The sequence below is a fragment of the Plodia interpunctella genome, chromosome 5, assembly GCF_027563975.2.
Source record: "Plodia interpunctella isolate USDA-ARS_2022_Savannah chromosome 5, ilPloInte3.2, whole genome shotgun sequence".
Classification (NCBI taxonomy): Eukaryota; Metazoa; Arthropoda; class Insecta; order Lepidoptera; family Pyralidae; genus Plodia; species Plodia interpunctella.
This window is the reverse complement of record NC_071298.1, coordinates 4,567,561-4,591,932: the sequence shown is the minus strand read 5'-3', so window position 1 is coordinate 4,591,932 and position 24,372 is coordinate 4,567,561. Positions and strand designations below refer to the sequence as shown.

Here is a 24,372-nt window from a genome sequence, read left to right as displayed (position 1 = left end):
GCTCGTCTTTCACAGCATGTGTTTAGTGATTATTGATCACAAATGCCAATTGTATCAGGACCACATTTCCCATTTCAGAAGTACATGTAAAACCAATACAAATTACTGACATGGAAATCGGAACACTTTTACACCTACTTCATTGTCTAGATAACGATTTTTAATACGACACTTACTTATTAATACGCTCTAATGAAAATTCAAATACCACCGCGTAAGTACTGACTTGATACAACAACATAAAGTGGTATCTTCGCGTAATAATACGCATTAGTGCTTACGCAGGGCTTGGCATGCGTTAATTCTAAAAACAAAAAAAAATCACACGAATTTTTCTTATTCATTATCCTTACGCTACCGCGGTTTTCATACGAGAGACAGTACTTTAGCCGGTAAGCAATTTTCCTACTCTAGTTAGTAACCGAAGATACCAGGATATCATGAACATGATGAAAATGCGAACAGAAAGAGATATCAAGTTCGCATATAACCATCCCATTCGCATCGCCCTCGGTGATACCTCATCCCCGGGTTACAACGGCCAATCAGATTTAAAGCGAACCCTCAATGAGAGAGGGGTGGAAGAAAATCAATATCTCTCGTATCGTATTACAAAATGCACCAACATGAACTACCCAAACGTACTCACTATAACAATTTATGTAAAATATAGAAATATAAAAGACTATTTTAATATCTAACTATAATGTATAAGTAACATTATGTAAAAGAGGATATTTTTACGATTTGAAAATGAAAGATCCTTTTATATTTTCCTAGGGTATTTGAATTCTATTCTTCTGTAGTTTTATGATCTCCTAGTAATTATCCTCGACGAGGTATCCATTTAACTGACGCATGACGACGAAGCCATTTTAAGGTGGCAAATATATGGTTTTTCTTCACTGATGCTTTTCCAATTTAAGTGTTAGTAGTAACTGTACACTAGCAATTATTTTGAACTAGATTGTTTAGAAGGTACTTAGTTACGGCATTAAGAATAACTTTTATACAAACCATCCATTAATAAGTTATTATTCTCATAAAGTTTCATTCCATTTAAAATGAGTCTTCAAAATAAAGCTAAAAATAAGGTATTGTTTCACAGCTACAAAATACTTTTAAGAAGATTGTACTGATTTCACATTTGTTTCAATTAATATGACGTACTAGTCGTTATAACGACTTAGAGGATGCGTTGGTACATGCGAAATTTCCACTCTACGTCACAAAATCGTCAGCAGAGGTCGATTTCACTGGGACCGCAGCAAATGGCAGGTGTTCGGAATATCAAAAGCGGGAAATTTTCCACGTGGCAATGGAATGTTAGGAAGCTTTGCCCATTCCTGCATCCTTAGTATCGTGCACAACTTTTGAAATATTTTTGCTATTCAGAAATGCTAGTTATAAACGAAGTAAGTATTAAGGAATAGATACCATTCCTTAATACTTTTTGAACACTCTTGACGTGGAATGAAACGCACAGATAAAATAGTTTAATTTTCTATTAATTGTATTTAATTAGACATTATAAAAATATTTGAGGAAAATGTATTTATTTCTTACACTGAAATAATAATTACACCTACACTTCGCAGGCGCCTGCAGAGGAAACTGTAACGGTGCCTTTGAAATATGTCACTTCATCCCTGCATTCACAACCATCCTGAAAAAAATATAGTTTTATATTAAAATACATTTTTACGTCAAGGAGATTAAATATACCAAAAACTATCTACTTCTAGATAGTTTTTGGTATATTTACTCTTCCTTAATTTATGATTACGAAAACTTTAAACATCAATAAATAGCTTAAAAATAATCGGAGGTAATCTGCAGACAGCTGAGGTATTTAATTTCGACAGAAATTCTGTGTGTTAGCAAGTTTGATAATGTTCAATACCAGTAGGCCATACGATTAATTTAATAAATAAAATCAAAATGAGCTTTACTTACAAAAATATCTACAGCAGCGGAAGCACAACTCTGATTCTGTTCGTAAAACTGTACTTTTTCTAGATTATGTCTGATAATCTCTCCTGAGGGCATTCTTTCATCATAACAGGATAACAATTTCGGCACTAGACCTTTGTTATTCCTCTTCACTACCAAGTGGTCCATATTTACGTTCTCCATTACCACAGGGCTGCCAAAAATGGCATTATCTAGGTAATCGCAGTAACTATCTTCACTACTCTTTGGTATTGTATTATTATTTATGTTAGCATTATTCGTCTCGTTTCCTTCAGCCTTATTTTCGTTTTCCGCCAAATAATTTTGGTAAAGGTCAGTACTTCGACGTGACTCGTGATTGCACTCGTGTTTTGGTCTCCGTGATCTTCGGATTTTTATGTACATGTCGGTCATGTACTGGAATTTTAGGAAATAGGCGATGGCATCTGCGACACTGGCAGAACCGCTTTTGTTGCTCTTGCTGTGTATGAGGCAAAAGTGTCTTGGGGGTGAAGTTCCGTATGTGATATCTGAAATGACAAAGATTTGGTAAATAGTAGGTTAGCTAGATAAGCTAGATAGCAGATCACCGCGGTACACAATAAAATGGTCTTCAATTAAAATGGTGTATTAAATTAGTCATGAGAAATATATAGAATCAGAACTTTGATAACTGAAGGCATTGAATGCTCCAATCGTGTGGCAATTTCGAAATTGCATTTTCTATTAATCTTCATGATTCTCATGATCGATCTGTTTATCAATGTCTCAAAAATAATTATGGTTCAGTGTTAAGCCAGTTTACATACTTAAATACTTAAGATATTTTTCGAGTGTCAAAAATAAAGTAAATAGCTACCATTTCTAGAAAGGCAAGAGCAGGGAGTAAGCAACGGGGAGCGATCATTAATTCGAGTGCCTGGTGCGCTGCGCGTCCGGCAGAAATGCTGGCTGTTCCAGGTCGTGTCAGTGTACGGGATGGAGTCGCATTCCGAATCTGACTGCTCCATAAATTTAGACGATTCGCGGAGAGAGAAGAACGTTAATGTAACCACCGCCTAGAAATAAAATCACAACGTTAGTCTTATCTAAAAATAATTAGATTAGTTACGTTATTTTGGATATAAGTTTGTTCATAGGAGCGTGGATTACTTAAACTCAAGGCTTTGATCATTAGGTAATTCGATATTATGCTCTATTTTTCGGATGCGAATTTCGGACTCTCTGTCACACACACTATACCGTTACATTAGTTTATTTCCATTCAGATGGTTCTTAAAATTTGGCGTGTGTATGAATTTGTTTCTGCGCCATTATACCTGTAGTTCAGAAACTGATAAAACAATTTTGAACTAGATATCTTTTTGTTTGAATGAGTGTACTTAGTCATGAATGCCAGTGGACCGTGGTGATATTTAGCGGCTCTCTATCTTTTGCCTGCGGCTGATGCCATTTAATGGAGGCGACGCAATGGCGAAAATTTTTTCATTGCTTTAAATAACGAACGTTGTCGTTGCTTTTCTCTGTGCACTTTTGTTTTTCTTCCAATGACAACTATAACTGTCTGCTTACTATTTGGGAATAAAACGTTTTGGGGCGAAAATTACGTTTTATTTTCTTAGTCTGTGTAATTTTTACCATCGAGAAGCAGGCCGCGGCACACATGGTGGCAGTTAGAGGGAACCCGTAGAACTGCGTTAGGACTCCGCCCACCGCTGGGCCCAGGACCTCGCCCAGCGAGTAGCAGCACGACCAGAGTCCGGCCACCGCGGAGTACGTAGCTAGTGCCTCCGGACAGCCACCTTCGTATCTACAAAAGGAATAAACAACAACTGACATTAGACATGCCGACGTCGGTGCGAAGTGGGGAAAGTGGGGAAGGCGGATCCTGGCGGGAAACGTTCTGGTAAGAGAGAGAAAAAGAAAAAAATTGACTCCACTTTCATCAATACTACTTACATAAATAACTCATTTCATAATATTGCATTTCTTTCTTTTTGATTGAGCTAAAATTTTAGCCTTAAGATCTGATCTACATAGTTATTCAAAACTTACATTGAACTAGTTAATACTCCTTGGAATGTAGGCAGCAGAGTTAGCGCCACAGACATCCCCAGAATAGATAGCGCCACTAAATCCAGCCACAAATCACTGAAATGACGAAATAATTTCATTAAATAAATTATATATTTTCACTCAAGATTTATCCAGGTCCGGCAACGCGCGTTTGACACTCTTGGTGATGCAGGAGTCCATAGCTGCGGTGACCACTACACATCAGGTGGACCGCATGCCTGTTTGTTTGATCGGTAGTATAAAAACCTATTTTAGCACATCTAGAAGTTTACAGAGCTAACTTGATATTAAGTGAAAGCTATGGAAAACTGTCCACTGAAGAAACGCGATGTGGACCCATTTGAGCCGGATAAATTTGGGGAGTCATTTTTGACATTTTTTTAAGGTAGTTTTATAGTATTATATAATCAATAATTAATTATTAGTGAGAACTTGAGTAAGATAGATAAAAAATAAAGATAATAATTAAGTGTTACCGCGTAAGACCAGGGATGTAGGGACATGGGCCGAGCAGCAGCAAGCCAACGCTGGACAGGAACAGGCCCCACACCATCATGCACCAGTGATTGTGGACCCTGGAAAATAATAATAATAATGATACATCTTTTTCTACTAACACTGTCATAGTGTTAGTAGCAATATGACAGTAATAGTATAGTAAATAAACAAAACATAGACTCAATGTCAGTTTATAAAAAGACTGCGTACCTACAGACGTAATTCGATTTTTTTAAATAAAAGGAAATGGAAGACAAAACGTTTGAACGAGATATTATCAATATCAATCAAGTTTCGTTTTAAAAAAATCTACTTTAGTGGAAGTGTAATCACAAACTTCCAGCTAGTTTAAGTTTAACTGATTTTATTAAATACCTTTAATCATTACCTGTCCGCCACCCATCCCCAAACGGGACTGAATATTCCGTATAAACTTGAGAACAGAAGGAAGATCAGGCCAATTTGTTTGGTTGACAGGTTGAACTGGCGCAGGTGCGGTTCCAAGGTTGGATCCAAAAAGGCCCAGGTATTGGACACTATGACGATCACCAGGCCCGTGATGATGATGGACGGAATCTTCACCAATCGCATTATGGACGCTGTTTTTGACCCGTAGACATATTCTAAAAAAAAGTTATTATTTAATTTCAATGTGGTAAAAACAAAGCTTTTACTGAAAAATGTCTAATTCGTAAATAATAGTATAATCTCACTCTTAGGTTAACTTATGAATTAGAAACAACGTAGATAAGTTACTAGCTAATTTAAACTACCCAGCGTTAATATAAAGTAATAAAATAACTACATAAATACATATTTTCATACAGCATCATTAAAGCTAATTGAAACCTTTATTTATAACAATACAAGTAAGTCCATTTTATTGTAGTGAGCTAACTAAAGTACACAAGAAATAAAGAACATTTTTCCATTACAGGTTTGCTACATTCTGTGGCTACGACTGAAAGCTACGCGGCGTACCTCTTACGGTCGCTACGCCATCTCTACGACTCGGTCGTGAAGAAAAAAGAATGTGGTGAGAAGAAAAAAATGTAAAACTACGTGTGTAATTGTGTATATAGATTTTTCTTATTTATTTCGATGATGTGTAATACACACTATGTGATAATTACCTTCACAGTCAGTGAGCAAGAAGTAGTTTATAGGCACGGTGAACACCATCACAATTCCTAGACTGTAGAATGGGAGACCGAAGCCCCCGATCTACCTGAAACATTAACGTAGGTACCGAAATGTAAAAGTAGCATATGTATGAATTTGACCTTTATGTAATAACATGAAGCACATTCGGGATTTCTTTGAAGTCTGAATAAGAACTTCGAAGCTACTCGTATGCTTGACCTTTTAGTTCATATGTAGCATCATTATTTCTACATTTTATTGTATACCGCTGCCCCAGAACTTAGCTCTCGTGGAAATTTCGGGATATAAAGTAGGTACGCTAAACGTGTTCGGTTCATTCTACCCGTGTACCAAATTTCATAACAATACGTTAATTAGGTTTTGCTTGAAAAAGTAACAAAAATAACACATACATCCTCACAAACTTTCGCATTTATTATTATTATTAGTAGGATTATAACCATATAAAATACATTACAGCGAATTCTCCCTTTCCATAATAAAAATATTGCAATGCGTGACAATCGATAAATAAAACTACTTATGATCTATCGTCACGAGGCGACGGATAATTGTAATGTAAACAGAGTTTTTTCTACTGATAAATTTGTGAAACGGCGTAAAATATAGGGTTTTGTTTTCTACTTATTTTTTTCTCAAGTCGATGCTATTTCGACTTGAATTACTTTTATTAATTTTTAGACCAGTGTTGTTACATTGTTAATCAAATATTACAAAGTCAGACCCTTTTTCTCAGCAATACTTATATATATGTATATTAAGTTGAAATTTACACTAAATATCCGGGTTGATGGTCCCGTGTGTGATGTGAAAAAAATAAACTTTGAAATCAACGTGATCGTCAAATATATCTAAATACTACAATCCATACCGAGTATAGCAGTCCTCCAATAGCTGGCCCTACTGACATGCCGAGTCCGACAAACGTCTCCAAGATGCCAAGCACTGAACCTATGCTGTCAGGGAACGCGTTGACCACGAATACATAGCTGGCGGTGGCGTAGGCGCTCGCCCCCAGGGCTTCTAGACCTCGCACCAGGAAGCACAGCGCCGTGAAGGTCGTCTTGTCATCCACTAGCACCAGTGTTCTGAAAAAATAATACGATTTTAATATTTTTACACATTTATTTCAAAAACTATAGTCATTTAAAATCTATACTAATAGTTTTATGGAAAAGTCTGTTTGTCACACTTTCAAGGCTAAACCACTGGGTTGATTTTGGTGAATTTTGGAGTAGATACTCAGTATCAGCTATGGGCTACAGCTAGAATTTTGATGTTTATGTATATATACATTTTTAAGGCTATTTTTACGCTAACCCTAGGCTTCGCTGCTTTACAACCCCGAACGAAACCGCGGGAACATGCAGAGATAAGAGAGTAATTATAAGAAACTAATGTTTGTTTTTATTGCAAAAAATTACTGTTCTAATTGTAAACTATGATAAGTAGTGTAGAAAATCAGCGCAGCAGTAAAAGTATTTGAAGTATACTTTCATGATTATGTAAACAGGATATTGAACAAACACTTGTAAGCTAGAAAATGTACCTACTTAAGGGCAGACTGATATCCATTGATAACATTATACTTTACCCAAACAAGACGTTGCAGGCGCCAGCAACAAACATGCCGGTCGTGAACAGAAACTTTGCACCAACTTTTGGAAGCTGAAAAGAAATGATTTCCGATTAATAAAACCGGTCAAGTGCGCATCGGACCACGCGCAAAGTTAACGTATGTACTACACAGGTGTGAATAATAACGCATATACTTATTTCCGGATTTATAAATCGAACTTTCTCGGACCAAATTAAGTTCTTTTTCCCAATTTAAGAACTATAATGACGAGTGGGTTCTCTATGTGATGGTATATAGTGAGGCATAGTGATTACCATACTCAATTCAGGTGATTAATGCCCTCGACTACGTTTCGAGCTTAACATGTCGCCCGTTGAAATCCGTTACTTTCTTGCCTCGGTGAGCAATGTACTCCTAATATTTTTTGTTATACGAGTGCAAGTATTGCAACTATTGCTATTTGGAGAAAACAAAAATATTTTGATCCATTATCTTTTCGAAGCGAAATGTCTCCCATTTGAACGTTTTTCCGGTTTCTGTTAGCCGTTGAGCGTCGGAGCCCAGGGTCAGCTCCGAAGCAAAATATCTGGATAAAAGCATGACCTCTGACATAATTGTTACAACATAACATTAGATAAAACTAACAAGTACAAAACTAACTGAATAAAATATACACACCTACGATCGCTTTTACGAACACTGAAACGGGGCTTTAATCGGTAAAAGCGTCTATTTTAAAACAAGACCTAACATGACATAGACTGTACTCTACTCCAAGTAAATTAAATTATTTACAGGATCGCGTGGGTTTCAGCATGTTCGAGTATCCTTTTAATGTTAACGGGATTTAGGATTAAAAAGTAGGAGTGTTTTAATTACCGTATAGTATTAGGGCTCTAGCAGACGCTCTAAAAATAGCTAGATACTTAAATATTTATTTCGCAAAGCCTCTTTTCTGAGATATCACGGCTGCGTTTCAAGAAACATCCAAAAGTATTTTAATGCATGTACCTACTAAGATTATTTTTATTACGCAAGTGAGAAAAAAAATGACGAACGTGAATGTGGATGAATGGAGAGGAAGTCGAAGACTAAAGAAAAATATTTTAGGAATATGATATTAGTAGTATTTTCATAACTACTTAAAGGTGTTGTGGAAGTAAGATGGTAGGAAGACATTGTATTTTATACCTATCTGCTCCATTTAAAACGGGATTTGATAAGGGACAAGAAGATACTGAATAGAGAAGGTTTTAAGTACTTATTGGAAGATGTTTAAGTGAATGTTAGTTTCTCATGCATTTTTGCATGAGAAACTAACAACTAACTAACGAGATTTTTCTCGTAGCACATATTTTTTTGTCCCGAAATCACTCGGGATCTCCAGCACGTTGACAATAAAAAAAACATTCTACTATATAAGCATGAAAGTCTACAACAGCAATTTTTGGAAATTAAACAAATTATGTTATTACTATGAGCAGTTTTGACCTATGGTCTAGTATAGGGTCTATCAACACGAAAGGACCAAACTCCATTTATTCGCGGGAACGATACCTAGGTACTATGAGCTTATTATACTATGAGATATCATCCTTATAGTTAGGTACTGTGGTTAGGTGGTAAGATTATTAATAATTCCTGGTTGGGGACGCCAGCGCAAGCACCCAGATGGACGATCGGTCCTCTCATTTCACCTAGTGGAACCATTTCAAAAATTTTCCTGAATCTTAGAGATAGATCTTTCCTGAGTGCGGGCACTCACAAAAATAGGATTTAACTAAAAAATAAAAAATAAAAATGAACTTTATTTTTTCTCCACAACAATGCAGGTTTCTAGACTACTTAGTCTACAAGATACAATTTGAGGATTGTAAATGATCTGCTGTGGAGAACTGGTGCCTGAACTAGGTATCCAATGGAACCTGTCATACAGGACACCAGGCCTCCCCTCAGAAGGAATAAAAAATAGACAAGAGTAGTAGATGTAGATGACTAGACTGAGTAGATGACTTAGGTTGTTAAGTGAATTTATACAAAAATAGTGCTTAAACTAATAACCCTATGTTGACGGCGACCCGTTAAATCTACCTGTACCCTTGCAGAACCTAAGTAACAGCCCTAGTGATATGTAGGTAGTAGTAGGTACGTACGATACGAACGGCTATGAGTCGTCTCGTCCCACGCGCTACAACAATGTTAGATAAGGTCACGGTCTTTGATGTTCTGGTATTGAAATAATTTCATCGAGACTTACAAACATTAAATCAATTTAATGAATGTATTGGACCGATTCTTCAATAATCTCAATTTTGCTTCACTTGTTAGATACATAATATTATTATTTGTAAGAGGAAATCATTTTCGGTTTATACACTCCGAAAATGGGTCTCAGGGAAATATGTGAAATGGTCTCAAAATGGCAGAATTTATTCTATCATACGAATTAAGAATTTTATATTATATTTTACTTATATTACCTATGCATCTGTTATAATGTATTTAAGTAGCTAAGTACTTATAGCAGCTTTGACCAAGCTACAACAGGCAATCAGGCATTACAGGGTTAAAACACGTAAATATGCCAAGCAGTAAAAAAAAAATACTTACAAACTTCCCAAAAACAGGTGAAGTAACGAACATGACAACCGCGTAAAAACTGAACACCATTCCACACATGGTGTCAGACAAGCCCTTCATGGAGGCTTCTCTCGGGAAGAACGGAGCCATTATGCTCATGGAACAAAAGCTCATGAAGTCCACGAGCGCCAATGAGGCTAGCGTCAGCCGCTGGCGCCGGGACAGGTGCCGGACGGCGCCCGGCCGCGGCATTGTCTGTGTTCTCACTAATCTGTAAAGATTTATTAAATTAAACTACCATAAGTTCGAACGATAACTAAAATAATAGCAGATTATTTAATGCAAATTATTAGGTTTGAAAGGAATCAATTCCCATAACCGCAAGTGGGCTTCTTGTGGCTGAGATGATTAATTCCCATACGAGGCATTTATGGTTACGAACTCGTATGGTTAACTGAATTGTTATTGATGAGTTTCGACCTTGTCAACTTTCAAAAAATATTGTTTAAATCTAGATATTTTACTTCATTTTATAATTTAAAATATGGAACACGAAAAAATATGGAGCACATGTTTTTTTACACGTGTTCCGAGATTGCAACAATGTAAACTTTAAACTAGAACAAATAAAATGTTAAATATTGATTTTACTTTGTTACCTGATATTTTGGAAAATACATTTAGGAAGTCCTTTTTTATTATGAATCTAACAAAAGAAGTCTTTTAAAATTTACTTCATGTCTTTGATATAACCCATACTCTTAGTTTTCCCCATCTCGGGTGGGTTTCGATCTTCGAATCTCCAGCTCGGCTTTGGATTAAACTACTACTTTCTGGATATCTATGATAAACGAAAATATTTTTACTAATGCATATTATAAATGCGAAAGTTTGTTTGCGAAATAATAATACCTACTGCTCTCGTGGGAAATTCAGGCGAGAACCCCGGACAAAAGCTGTTATCACCAATAATTTATTGGTAATAAATATCACTAATAGTTATAATTCCTATAATAAATTTGTATAGTTCCTGCTATCTGTACGGACATATACAATACACGCATGACTGCAGATAAACATTCGAGTTCACTGTCACATGCCTTTTCAACATACATATTGCATTACGCCCTTCTCTTTACACAACATGTACGGATTCCTTCCTTTATCCACCTAGGATTTTATTAGATTTTCCGGCTTCGGTACTAGGTTTACAATGAAGTACTTATCCTACCTAGCTAAATCTATTCTTCCTAGAAATAATGAAATAGGTTTATGATTTTTATTAAACATTAGAATTTACGAACTAGCACTGTTTCATCTAATTAGTAATAATAGGTAATAAAGTACATATAGTGACGTTATCTTTTAAAACAATGTCTAAATTTATCAAACTGAACACGCGAGATAAGTTTAAAATATTTTAGTATCTACCGATATGTTAATTATAAGAAAATTATACCTACTTCATTTACTTGATAAAAAGATTATCCAGTACAAATTCGGGCCTATGCCTATGTATGGTACTGACATCAAGGAAATTAAAAATAAAACTATGCTGTACTTACAGAAAACGCAAGTCAAGTAAGTAGGTAGGTACATAATATAATACATATTACACTTCTTCGTTCCCATAAAAAAGCTACCTATTAATTGTGGGCCATTATCATGTTAATCTCATGTTAATCTGTAAGTCGTACTTATTGTATTATTTACTTTGTTGCGTTGCCCGAATTAAGGATTTATTATGGTTATTATTAAAATATAGTATTATCAAATAGCGGTAATTTTGAAAAACTAAATTCTCAAGAAGGAAACCATTGGCCATGAATAAATTAAAAACACTAAAAAAGGCAAATCAATCGATCTTATATCGATTTTATATCGTATTTCTACCAGCAGCAATATCTAATTTTGAATTAAATTCACATTACAAATTGAAAAATAAAATATTGATGTAATAAATAATTTCAAGTCTACTAAGAATAGTAGTGTAATATTCTTAGTAGACATGAACTTATTTATTACATAAGACCTAACATAATTACTTACATAAACTTAAGAATACTTTCTACGTAAACTACTACCTACATTGTAAACACTTTGATAAAACGTCACACTAATTACCTTTCTCTCAGTATTCTTATTTCGGAGCTTCCATCATCAGGCGGGCCACCAGACCAGGAGTGTACGCGCCGCAGTCTCCCTGAGTCTGGTATGGACCTCCTTCCTCCCCACGTGGCCGCCAGGTCCTCTGCTTGCGTCGACGTCTTCATCATCCTACTATCAAACACTATATCCACTGACTTATCACCACTCGATTCACTAGTTCTCTCATACTTTTTGTCCAAAAGACGACTGCCCTCGTCACTTTCCTCACAGTCTTTATCCTCCATTTCGACGCTACTATAGTGCTCAACTGTCACACAGAATTTACTAGATGTATTACTAGACGGACGTAAACATTATCGACAGTATTGGCCCGTTTCAATACATCGAGCTCCTTAGCATACTGGCTTGCAACTTACTATCATTTTAATCGATATCTTATCGGTGTAAATAAAAGTTGGGAGGAAATGTGCCACTTGTTTGTTTGGTCGGCTGGCGTGGCTGTGAGAATAGAGGGTAATTCGATAATGACTATCGATAATTGTAGACGAAAAATATGCACTTCTCAGAGCAACATTAGTTCACAATACAGGATGTGCAGTTTTACGCAAAATGATTCATTAAATAAACTAAAATGAAAAATATTATATATAGGTACTGTTATTAACCCCCGACGCAAAAAGCGGGGTGTTATTCGTTTGACCGTTAAGTGTGTTTGTCTGTCTGTACGTGACACCGGCCGTAGTATCAACGGTTGAACCAATTTGAATGCGGTTTTTTTTTATTTTATATAAAATTTTTATGCGGTGTTTCTTAGATATGTTCGATCAAAATCGGTTCAGCCGATCAAAAGTTGTAGCGAAATAAATATTGAAAGTCGTGGGTTTTTAATTTGTCTAACAAATAAACTCGTTTTATTTTCTGAATAGGTATCATTTTTATTTACCTACATTTTTAGGTCACTTGTTAATTTACTAATTTAAAAAAAAATTGTATACTATACTAGGTACTATTAGGTATTATAAAGACCCTTTGATGATGGTAATTTACGTAGGGTAGGTATGTATCTACCTATGTCAAATTATGTCGAAACTTCAAAAAGTACATACATTGTAGGTAAGTACTTAAGCATTAAGTAGGATGATTCCACAGTATGATTCCATATTGTAAATACTGCTATCGGTTATTGACTAGGTTCAATTTAGCGTCGATCCGCCAAGGGAAATGAATGATCGTAGCAGGAGCTTATCAAACCAAATTAAACTTTATCACAATTGCGTAACGTTCAAAATAAATAAACATAATATGATTAAGTTTTTTCTGGACTATTCTCGATTATCACTATTGGAATTGCGACCTAATTTGCACTATCATTATTTGTGTGACCAAAAACTGAATTTCACGTACCTACGTACCTACCTGCCTATGGGTGAGCCGTACCTACTTTTATCCTTAGGTACCTAGATATTACAGAGCCTAACACAGAGTCCTCTGCCGCGTCTGTCTGGCTATTCGCGATAAACTCTGAAACTACACGGATTTTCATGCGATTTTCACCAATACATAGTGTGATTCCTGAGGAAGGTTTAGGTTTATTAATTAGTTTTTACCAAGCGAAGCCGGGACAGGCCGCGAGTGTTATATAAATAAACTAGCAGAATTTTAAATTACAATGATACTAGCTTTTGCCTGCGTTACATTTTCCAGGGAACAGTATTTTTCTGGGATGACATGAAAGGCCCTTTGTGGGCCCTTTCTCCTTTTTATCTTTCGCTATAGGTACTTTTCGTTATGTACCTATGCGAAATTAAAAAATATTATAGATAAAGCGCTAGGAGGTAAACTAATATATAGTTACATATAAACTCCCTTTCACATTCGTAATTAGTTAGAAAATTATTAGGATTGGATTACTTAGGAAAAAACTAATTATGACACGAAGTAAGTATTAACATAGAGATAATATTTTATTGTTCGGATGGTAACCATTTCATGAAATGAACGATATTTTTCATTTTTTTACTATATATATTTAAGACAACGTAATTTTATGTTAAAATTTCTAAAACGATGTAAAAGCAGGTAGTCAATAAAAAGCCAAATAGAAAATCACATTCTTTATTTAACGCACATTAAATCTTTCCTTATTCGTTATTAACAAGATGCAGATTATAACACATATTTCATAATACAAATACAGTTTATATTAGAAGCTTTCTCACTCAAACACTGAATAGCACTATGTGCCATTTAAATAGTTATGGTAGAGTAACAGTACAGTTGGAGTCAGATAAACCTGACTTACTTGGGCAGGGATGTATCAGTTTTATGTGCCTCCGATTGTACATTGTGCTACAGTCGTTCATAATGAAAGCACACTTGTATCACACGATGTTTTCAACACACTTGGTAGTCGATACCTGTAACGTAAGAGCCAGATAAGGGAGTCAGGCCTCATTGCTACGTTACGTCGTGCCGCTCCGTTTTTTCCATAGGTTTTGATATTGACGTGTATCGACGTACATGGCATCTTCATACAATTTTTGCGTTGTACGTCGACGGATGTCAAAATTACGGAGTGCGACTGAGCGAGCAATGGCAGTTTCTAAAATCTCGAATGGATAAATTGAATCGTGCATTTTAAACGCCGTCATTACCTTCCTTCAAATCAACATAAACAAAAATATTGTTACTATCTCAAATAATAAAATAATAAATGTTTTAAATTTAATTAAAGTTTAATTTTTAAAATTTCATAAAGGTTCTTTTTTGATAGGACAGTAAATGACGTTCGAAATGCTCGAAAATTCAAACATTAATGCCAAAATAACTGCTTGTTGAAAAAGACTATTAGCCATTTCAATTTTGTAACACGTCAACATTATTTAAGATTAGATATTCGTATGCTATTTTATAAAAATATATATATAAAATTAACAAAAAACGCGGGATCTCAAGCCATTTTGCTAGCATTTATATACAGACACTACATATATTTCATACTTAATGCTGCACATAGAAACTGTGTTGCATAGTCCTTTATTTAGGACATACTATATTAGCCGATTAGATGCACGACTTTTAATTTGAAACACATACTTAATGTGTATGATTTTGACAAATGTTTACTATTCTACACAACTGTGGAATATTATAATACACTTATATAGGTAGCTAGGTAGAACATTTTGATATACTCAAGTATTTTCTTATATTCTTTGACCTATTTAATGTTTAGAATATACAAAACATTTAGATATATGAGCTCTAATATGGTTGCAACTATATATAGCCATTTCTGTTGCTTGCTCAAAGCGAGCCTGTGTGCGAGAGAGACGCAGAGTACTTTCCCGTACCAGTTTTAGTTAAGTATTATGATACAGACAAATCTAACCTGACACATTACGACTATATTTACAAAACAAATAGTACGTAAATTCGAATTGTAGGCTATTAAACTAATAACATTCAAATGTTAACATACGTATTATGTGTGGTTAAAAGGGATATAAACTTAGTAACTTTATTTTATTAATAGGCTGTAGGCTGTAAACAGTCACTATTATAGGATCTTAAATTCCACCAATATGCCCACTATATAGCTAAACGTAGCATTCCAGTATCGCGAATCTTGGCTCTGTCTGCCCCGTACAGAATAAAGACGTGATACAGGTGATACCAAATCGTTAAATTATATAAATAATAATTATATATATATATATATATATATATATATATATATATATATATATATATATATATATATATATATATATATATATATATATATTAATTTGAAAATATTATATATATGTGTATTACATATAATTCTTTATCTTCATTTGAAAAATATAATTTGCGAGTAATATCGTATCTTCATAAGATTTTTTGTTTATCCATAGAGAGAGAATAATTATGAAGAATATAGATATAGGTAATAATAGACATGCAAAAATTAATTGAAAACTCCATCCATAAGGCACATAACATAAACATTTTTACAATGCATTTATGTCAAAACCATAGCCATCAAGAATTCTGCAATAGTCCAGAATTCGTGAATACTGAGATCATAATCGCAGCTGCGCTAACTCTTGTAAAAGAGCCGGTTCATTTTCGATCTTAGCCAGCTGATTCAATTCCAACTGCTTTCCGGCCGCCTTCTGCTGTTTTAGCTTCTCTATGTCCGAAAGTTTCTGCAAAAAAAATATATTATTTGTAACATGCATATAGAAAATCCAGATTCCTTCATGAATTATATTGCCTTTAAAAATTTATCGTTTCTCACATTCATTAAGAGAAACTGTCATCGGCGCACTATTTTTTATTTCATTTTCATGAACGGTGATAGTTGCAGCGCGCTACTACCTATAATTTACCTATGATTTGTAACAATTGTCCACAATATGTACGCTTTTCTGCTCAGGACTGTATGTCACAACTACTATTAGGTTTACCACCACCAGGTGATTGCACACTATTCTGGCTACGAAATTAATTAATTTCGAAGCCACATTGGACGACATTACAGTTTTTCAGATCAGAAGATCTTCATTGGTTTATTTTAATTACACCTTTAAAACCTTTAATAAACAATGTATTTTATATACCTTATTAAGATTTTTAATCTTCTTGTCAGTTTCGGGGTCGCCGCTGGAGACGAATGCGGGGCGGGGGGCGGCGGGCGCGGGGGGCGCGTCGCCCACGCCTTGTGCCCGCTCTTCAGCTTTGCGCTCCTTGCGGGCTTCGCGCTTTTGTTTCTGCTTCAGAGCTTGCTTCGACGGTGCAGCTATAGAAAAAAGTCTATGATTCAAGTCTAATTCGATAAATAGGGTCGACAAAGTGATCTATACATAAAACCTTGGTCCGGGTCTGGGTACCGTTACCCGTACTTTTATATTTGATTGCGTGGACAAACCATAAGGACCTATTTCACTGCTTGTCTGATATGATCTATTTGTAACATATCGAACAGGTAATGTCAAAAATTGTGATTTATAAGTGTTGGATAAGATTAACAAGTGAATAACTTAAGGCAGATTTATTTAGCAATTAGTTTATCTGTCATACATTACAGTATATTTCATCAGAAAGTGATAAAGGTCTACAAGTCTTAGGGGCTTGTTTTATCACTATTTGCCAGACTTTAGGTGAACTAATTAGGAGAATCGAAAAGGTCGCATACCAGAAGCATTTTCTCCCGGTCTATGCGGCTTCTCATGTTCGTGTAAGGTGAAAGTCGACGGCTTGTTCCTCGCCCCAGGGGGTCTGTAAGCCCCCACTGCTTTCGGAGTAGAATCCTCAATCCCTTTTGGCGCAGCCTTGGTCAGTTCACTCTTGGGATAGCTGCCTGGTCTAAAGCTGATCGCTAGGAGGTTCTCCTTCTCTTGACAGGTATGTTTGTACATGAGGACGCCGGTGTAATGCCAAATTTTGTAGCTGGAATTAAATACAAAACGTTTAATTGAAAGATGATAAAGTAATAATATTGCAGTCGATGATTAAAAACCAAAATCAAACAGTGGGACACAAAATGGCTCTAATTAAATAAATAATTTACTCGTTCCAATATCAATCATTCGATAGTCCCGCGCCGCGCGGTAGTTCTTTTACCTCACCTACAGCGGTGGATCATATTGTGGGACATATCTTTTCGCGTGGTTCCTTCTATGTTATACTAGTTCGTTGTCGGTGGTAACACCGTGTTAACTGCACATGACATACCCATTGCCGACGGTCAGTCTCGGGTAAGTGGTGGCCGTGACGAAGCTCTCGCCGCGCGGGTCCCACTGCAGGAACGTGGTGTCGGGCGCCGCGCAAGCCCCCAGCTTCTTGTAGCCGCGCATGTCCCATATCTCTATGTTCCCGCCCGCTATGTTGCCGAAACCGCCGATTAGGAAGTGTGCGGGGAGTTAGGGATTCATTAAATACATATTAAAGCTTTCTTTTATTACTTGTTTGTGTTCAAAAGTTGGGAAATAATGATACAACCGACGAGTGGAAAAGAAACCGTGAGCTTTGGTAAGACTTTTGTGGTAATGTGTTACATGTGAATAAATCAGTTTGCCAACGGGCAATGGAACGCAGCATACTAAGTGTTCGCAGAATTGATAGGGTGAGAAACACAGATTTACGTGCCAAAACCCGGACAGTAGTTTAGTACAGTCAAGAGCACATCAAGTTACCCTGAATGAACCTCTATGTCGCATTAATAACGACGACTTTACAATGTTTGGGTAGGTTGATATACTGTCGACTGTACAGCAATATTGAAAAGGATATGGTTCCCTTCTGGCGGGAAGTATATAGAGTTCCAAGCTCCGGTGCCGAATTCATAGAGCGGCTCGCACTTGGCGTTGAAGAGGGTCGCCTTGGCCGGCGCGTGGCCGTACACCGCCACCCACTCGTTGGAGTTGCCCGGGTTCCAGGCCAGCGAGTGGATTGGTCCTTCCTTGCCTACGGTTTTGAAAGAACAAATTTTTATTTTTACGCAATTTACCTTTTTACCAGAAGCAGAAGCAAGTCATAATATGCATTGTCATGAAAACTGAAACGACTTGGAAAATTTCAATGTACGACAAATGGAAGTAGGTGAAATTTTACTTGCTTACTTGAACATCAGGACAGGCAAAACTAAAAGAAAGCTTAAAATATCTATCTCATAGTGACAAATCAGAATAATATATAGGCTACGCAATCCTGACATTCCATGTTAAATATTGGTGAAAGTATTTTTGTAATCAATGAAGTAGCCAAAGGCGCCTACTACCACACAAACTTACAAATCAGTGTAGATAGTATAGATAATGAGACCACCAGACAAAATAACGTTCATTTAACGCTTTAGTCTTTAATGCGTCGTGTAGACTTACTATATTGACAACACAAGGTGCAAGAGCTCAGTTGCACCAGTCAGCTTTATATAAAATGACAACGTTGCGTCGACGCAACGTAGCGCGACGGAGCAGTGAAGCTACGTTCCAAGAGATAACTTACTAAATGTCATATTTCCAGAGTTTCCCTTGATATCTCCATGGGACAAAGATTGCTTTCCGTAATAGGAACCACCAGTCTTATCTACCTGAAACCGATACAATATAATTTATTAATAAAATACGAACTTTTTACATTGACTTTCTTTACGCGTAAATAGTTTTATATAACACTTCCACAATTACAATTCGTAGGAGAGATTTGTAATTTTAGAATATTGCGGTATCATTCCAATAATTCGACTTGAATAAAATCTGACACCAGTGTTAGCAATAACATTCTCGATAATATGATGATGATTCAATCCATTTGAAAAAATACACGAGTAGAATATTACCTGGAATAACACATAGGCTACATTTTATCCCGAAATTCCCACGGGATCCCTCGGCACTGCAGTACCACGGGAAGCCCGGAGCGGATTTAGTACAAAATAAATACAATACAAATTCATCTTACATCAGTCTGTGTCAAAGTGAAAAGGTTAATGCCTCTCCGATTCCAGTGGAAGGTAGCCTTATCAGCTTGGAAGGAGGAACGGGTGACGACCGCCTGCGTGGGGTCGAACTGGGGGAACTTGTACACGCGCCATACTGACGGCTGACCTTGCTTCCCTGGGAGATGAATTATAGTACAGTCAAGAACAGATAAACTTGAGGTGGTCAGATTTATATATTCCCAACTGCATATTATTTATGCTTGTGATACAAGCCGACAAATAAGTAAAATAAATGGATAGCAGTTCGTTATTGTTTCAAAACACATTCATGTTGGACATCGCATGATCAACGCACGCGTATATTATACGACGTTCTAACACAGTCGTCAACTGTGACACAGTAATAAGTATTTAAAATATAGAAAAAATACAATAGAGCTCTAAAATTTCCAGCTGTGAAACGTGTTAAGAAACAATACTTTCAATAAAAATAACTAATTTATTCAAAACTGTACAACTTTCTAATGTACAAATTCTTTATCTGGTGTTTATTTGCATAGATTCTTTTTTTAGTCTGCATTAATAGACAAAAGAAATTAATATTAATAGTTGGTAGCACTAGTGTGTGGTAATGCTCAATAACTCACCCAACGTAAAAGTGGATATATAGTAATTAGGGCCAGGGCTTGGAGATAGGTTGAAAGATTTGAGTTTCTCCTCTTGTATATAATTTGTGTAATGATCCAATTTGCCATTTTCGTAAAACAGGATTCGGTTATTTGTTTGGATCGCAAAGAGTTTTTCATCAGACGACCATTGTGGTTCCCTGAATTAGAAAAAGAAAAGAAATTCGAGATACATACATACTGTATCATATCTTTACACCGTTACAGGGTAGGCCAGGAGCTGCATAACTCAAATGATATGTTTGAGATGACTTGTCTTGTTGGTAGAATTGAGATTCAAATCTGTGACAGATTGTAAAGTTTACTGGCTTTTCATGTAAATTAAGTAAAATACGAAAATTTGTGTGGTATATAGTTAATAGAGCTTTAAATGAGTTTAGTACATTTAAAAAAAATGGAACTAAAAGGATAAAGATGTTACTTCAAACAAAAAAATTAAAATTTCATAATGTGATAGTTATCCTACTATTTTTGACACACATTTTTATTGTGACATAAAATGCATGCCAATGTTCAATCTTTTTAGAATCCTCATTGGTTGGTAGCCAATCAACAAAAACTTATTTACATCTCCCACCACCACCACATACTGAGACAACATGTGAAACTAAATAGAAGTTTGTGACAAAAAATGCATATATACATACCACCCAGTCTGGTTCTTTTGGGTGAATGAACCTACAATTGCACCAGAATCAGATTTGTATACATGGAGATTTGGTTTTCCCTGTAACAATGAAAAAGACTATACTTCAAATTTGTAAAGACATATTATAGTTGTAAAAATTGAGTATAATGAAATAAATATAAAACCATAAAAATTTATAGGTACTTTATTTACAGGGCAACAATGTAAAATGTATGTAATAATGTAATGACCTGTAGCAGGACACCTGCCAATTTGACCAAACAAATTAGGTGCCCACCTAATAGTGTGATATGGGGCTTCTACCGATTGAAATTTATTAACATTATACTATACCTGTGGATTTTCTTTAGTCATAGCAAACAATTCCCAGATCATGAAGTAATTATCCAGGGGTGAGAAGAACATATCCTTAACATTGCGGTCTATGCTTGTCACCACTGACCAATCTGAACATTTTATTATCTCTGCCCTAAAAGAAAAACTCTTGGTTTATAACATTCTATACTTCTATTTTATCGTCAATACCTTTTAATATTAGATCTAGGGTTTTGAGTGGATAAAATTCAGTCAATTTAAGTATTGCTCCATACTTACTTTTTATCTGTTCTATAAGCAAGATAGGACCCTTTGGGACTGTATACAATGCTGCGGATATTAGGAGTTGATTCGTCCCTCAGATTCTTTTCTACGAAAGGTTCCTTAAATTCAACAAGAAATATATTCTTATTGGTAAGTCCTGGAAAAAAAACTTTCAATAAGCTCAAACCACAAAATTAGGTAAAAAATGGGCAAAATACAATACCTGTAATATGTGGGGTGATTGTAGCCATAGCTATACTATATTATTACTAATACGAAGTAATAATAAATCAATTTATCTTTATTTGGTTAGGATATAAATATTTTTAAAATCGCATGGATTTTAACACCTTTATTCATAATATTACGTTGACGTATAGCGGTGACGTCATTGACGATCTTTGACAATGACAGCGGTGTTGTTTATGTAAGGTTTCATCAGCCACTCTGTACGAAGTACTTACTAAATCCATGCCTTCATGTCACTAAGATCGTGGCATGAACCATTATGGTATGATTCATGCCATGATCTGACTAAGCTGCATATGGAGACTACATAGATTTAATAAACGGAGTACCTATTAATTCCATGGGAAACTATGATAGTCTAGGGCCCCACGCGTACATACGGACGTACCTACCTTATCTCTGTCTGGCATTAATGAACCATACACTCGCGAAAGTGGCGATAGGTACCTACCTAGCCTACCTACTGACTGCATTTGGTTGAAAGAATGTAATGCTGGCTGTACACGTCGCCGAAACTCACTGATGAATACCGTCGACCGACGCGAATAATCACAGTACATAGTCACAGTAAAACTCATGTTATAATCCTTACATATTACAAAACAAAGTCTGTGATAAACTGAAAAACGACTGCACGGATTTTCATGCGGTTTTCACCAATGGAATAGTATCATTCCTGAGGAAGGTTTAGGTATTTAAATGTAACATTTATTATGTTTTAAACCGCGCGAAGCCGGGACGAGCCGCTTGTTTATTTATACGTATACAATACCATTTACATTTATTGCTGCATCTATTTTGCTTTATTTGAAAGTGAACTGTCAATGAACGTCTCCAAATTACATTTTTGTTGACTTAACATGCATGACATTTAACATCTTGATTCGTTCTTCAAATCTAAGTAAAATGGCGTCAATGGCGCGTGAGGATATTGAAAGTTAAAATATTTATTTGGTTTATCGGAATTAATTATTAACTATGTTGAATGTGTTAAAAGAAAATTAAAATACATTTCAATGTTTAGTACTAAAAGTCAGCTCAAGAAGCGTACTCCTGAAAATGGTACCGATCGTGAAAATTTCTTGTCATTATTAGTTGATGAATATTTGAACTCGAATTCATTTGGTGAGTTGCATAATTTAATACTGACTTTTTTATTTTTAACATCGCCGTTTGTCCATTATTTAGGTGTCTTAGATGAATAGCACAATACTCAAATATTAATATTTATGAACTTTACTCAGATTGTGGAAGCAGTGTTACAAGATAATGATTCTTTAGGTACATTGAGTGATTCGAAATTGAGTTAAAATTGATCTTATAGCCATTATATTCTACTCACGAAACAGCCTTGACTCGTCCAATGTACTTATTTACATTGTTGCTATATTGACCTACTTATTGACCCCATTTTGTTATTATTTGCAGATGCTAAATGCCAAGTTTTAGCTAATTTGGCAAATTTCGCATATGACCCAATCAACTATCGCTTCATAAGGGATGTTGGCGTCCTGGATATATTCATGTATGTTTTAAAAAATGAATCAAACAACAAACTCCTAAGCTTTGCATGTGCTGGTGTTTGCAACTTATGCATTGGTAAGATATTTCACACTGATTGTTATATTATCAGAGAGTCAACACCTCGAAATGTAGAAACTTCAAATTATTCAAAGTGATATTTGTAATTGTAATTTAAACCGAAAGATAAAATGGGTGAAACTAGATCTAGCCTACAGCTAGTTTGCAAAAGAGTTATATCCTGTGGAACAATCTTAAAAAACCTGCAGAGCCAATAAGAAAAAACTAGTACTGCATCTTATCACAATATTGCAAGTAGACAGGTTTACACCCAATATTATTCCATAGTCAGCTTATAAGCTGACATTTTAAGGTTTTTGTTATAAACTGAAAGTACTTGGTGATATCAGTTGTTAATCAAAAATTTTATGTAATTTCAGATCCATTGAATGTGACATACATCTTGCAACATTTGGAATTGAAGTATATAAGGAATTTACTACATTCTGAGGACAGTGAAATATTGGCTAATACTATCACTACTCTAATATACCTCTTCAGTGAGCAAACAAGAAGTGAAATAAACATACCTGAAGTTTTACAAGTTATCCACAGGCTAAAGGATTCTGAGGACAAAATAATATCAAACTTGGCAAAAGTATTTATAAAAGATGTCTGTAATGAGGAATAACTATACAAATAAGTAACTGAAGGAAGAAACTGCTTCAACATGAACAAAATACTATCAAACAGATTTCCCTATATAGCAGTTAATAATAAAAATTACCAGAAAATATGTAAGATTCATACACCTACATTTAGCAGTACAGCTTTCAAAGCTGGAGACAAAATAAGAATTCAGAAGACATTAACACAGAAAGACCTAGACACATTTTCGAATCTTACAAGTGACCATAATTATTTGCATCAAAATAGTGGTAATAAGAGGCCCATTGTTCATGGGGCACTTTTGAATGGACTGGTGGCCGGGCTGATTGGCACCCACCTGCCGGGGCCTGGAACAGTGCTAGTGTCACAGACTATGAAGTTCCCAAATAAATGTTTTGTTGGGGAAAAACTCACAATCAGTGTTGAACTAGTAGATGTGAGGAAGATTCTCAAAGTTAAGTTTTTCTGCATTGTCGAAGAAGAAAAGAAGGTTGTGTTTGAAGGCGAGGCTAAGCTCATGTTAGCTAAAGACAATTAAAGTATTTGCTATTTAAAATAACAAATATTAATTTATTCATAATTACGTCAATTTAACTTTTAAATCTTTTTCTGACTTTTCAGAACAATAAGA

At 35.5% G+C, this 24,372-nt stretch overlaps 3 protein-coding genes across 3 annotated transcripts; 1 reads left to right on the top strand and 2 right to left on the bottom strand.

Annotated features, from left to right (window-relative positions):
* Positions 1-1,487: 1,487 nt before the first annotated feature.
* Positions 1,488-12,486, bottom strand: LOC128670187 (MFS-type transporter SLC18B1-like). Its single transcript, XM_053745656.2, has 12 exons — positions 11,975-12,486; positions 9,881-10,121; positions 7,286-7,359; positions 6,563-6,779; positions 5,661-5,751; positions 4,916-5,150; positions 4,506-4,604; positions 4,009-4,104; positions 3,592-3,763; positions 2,813-3,011; positions 1,957-2,483; positions 1,488-1,666 (listed from the first exon to the last, which is right to left on the bottom strand). Exons 1-12 carry the CDS (start codon positions 12,241-12,243, stop codon positions 1,586-1,588), a joined length of 2,301 nt encoding a protein of 766 aa, XP_053601631.1. The 5' UTR covers positions 12,244-12,486; the 3' UTR covers positions 1,488-1,585.
* Positions 12,487-15,725: 3,239 nt separating this feature from the next.
* Positions 15,726-21,682, bottom strand: eIF2A (eukaryotic translation initiation factor 2A). The gene is made up of 12 exons (XM_053745662.1): positions 21,526-21,682; positions 21,318-21,459; positions 21,057-21,192; positions 20,722-20,801; positions 20,036-20,214; positions 19,409-19,563; positions 18,953-19,037; positions 18,240-18,412; positions 17,681-17,859; positions 17,142-17,395; positions 16,567-16,745; positions 15,726-16,152 (listed from the first exon to the last, which is right to left on the bottom strand). Exons 1-12 carry the CDS (start codon positions 21,551-21,553, stop codon positions 16,027-16,029), a joined length of 1,716 nt encoding a protein of 571 aa, XP_053601637.1. The 5' UTR covers positions 21,554-21,682; the 3' UTR covers positions 15,726-16,026.
* A 748-nt stretch (positions 21,683-22,430) lies between these two features.
* On the top strand, positions 22,431-24,048 carry LOC128670150 (uncharacterized protein). The gene is made up of 3 exons (XM_053745582.2): positions 22,431-22,676; positions 22,980-23,150; positions 23,513-24,048. The coding sequence occupies exons 1-3, from the start codon at positions 22,568-22,570 to the stop codon at positions 23,761-23,763; spliced, it is 531 nt and encodes a 176-aa protein (XP_053601557.1). The 5' UTR covers positions 22,431-22,567; the 3' UTR covers positions 23,764-24,048.
* Positions 24,049-24,372: the final 324 nt, after the last annotated feature.

Bases quoted from the DNA above. Each gene is read 5' to 3' on its own strand.
- LOC128670187 (XM_053745656.2), bottom strand. From the start codon at position 12,243: ATGGAGGATAAAGACTGTGAGGAAAGTGACGAGGGCAGTCGTCTTTTG. The intron at 5,151-5,660 runs GTAATTATCACA...ACTTTTTTTTAG, and splicing joins CTTGCTCACTGACTGTGAAG to AATATGTCTACGGGTCAAAA. The intron at 2,484-2,812 runs GTAGCTATTTAC...TTGTCATTTCAG, and splicing joins CTCTTGCCTTTCTAGAAATG to ATATCACATACGGAACTTCA.
- eIF2A (XM_053745662.1), bottom strand. From the start codon at position 21,553: ATGGCTACAATCACCCCACATATTACAG. The intron at 21,193-21,317 runs GTAAGTATGGAG...TTTTTCTTTTAG, and splicing joins GCTTATAGAACAGATAAAAA to GGCAGAGATAATAAAATGTT. The intron at 16,153-16,566 runs GTATATAAAATA...TTTTTTTTGCAG, and splicing joins AGATTAAAAATCTTAATAAG to AAACTTTCGGACATAGAGAA.
- LOC128670150 (XM_053745582.2), top strand. From the start codon at position 22,568: ATGTTTAGTACTAAAAGTCAGCTCAAGAAGCGTACTCCTGAAAATGGT. The intron at 22,677-22,979 runs GTGAGTTGCATA...TATTATTTGCAG, and splicing joins TTTGAACTCGAATTCATTTG to ATGCTAAATGCCAAGTTTTA. The intron at 23,151-23,512 runs GTAAGATATTTC...ATGTAATTTCAG, and splicing joins TGTTTGCAACTTATGCATTG to ATCCATTGAATGTGACATAC.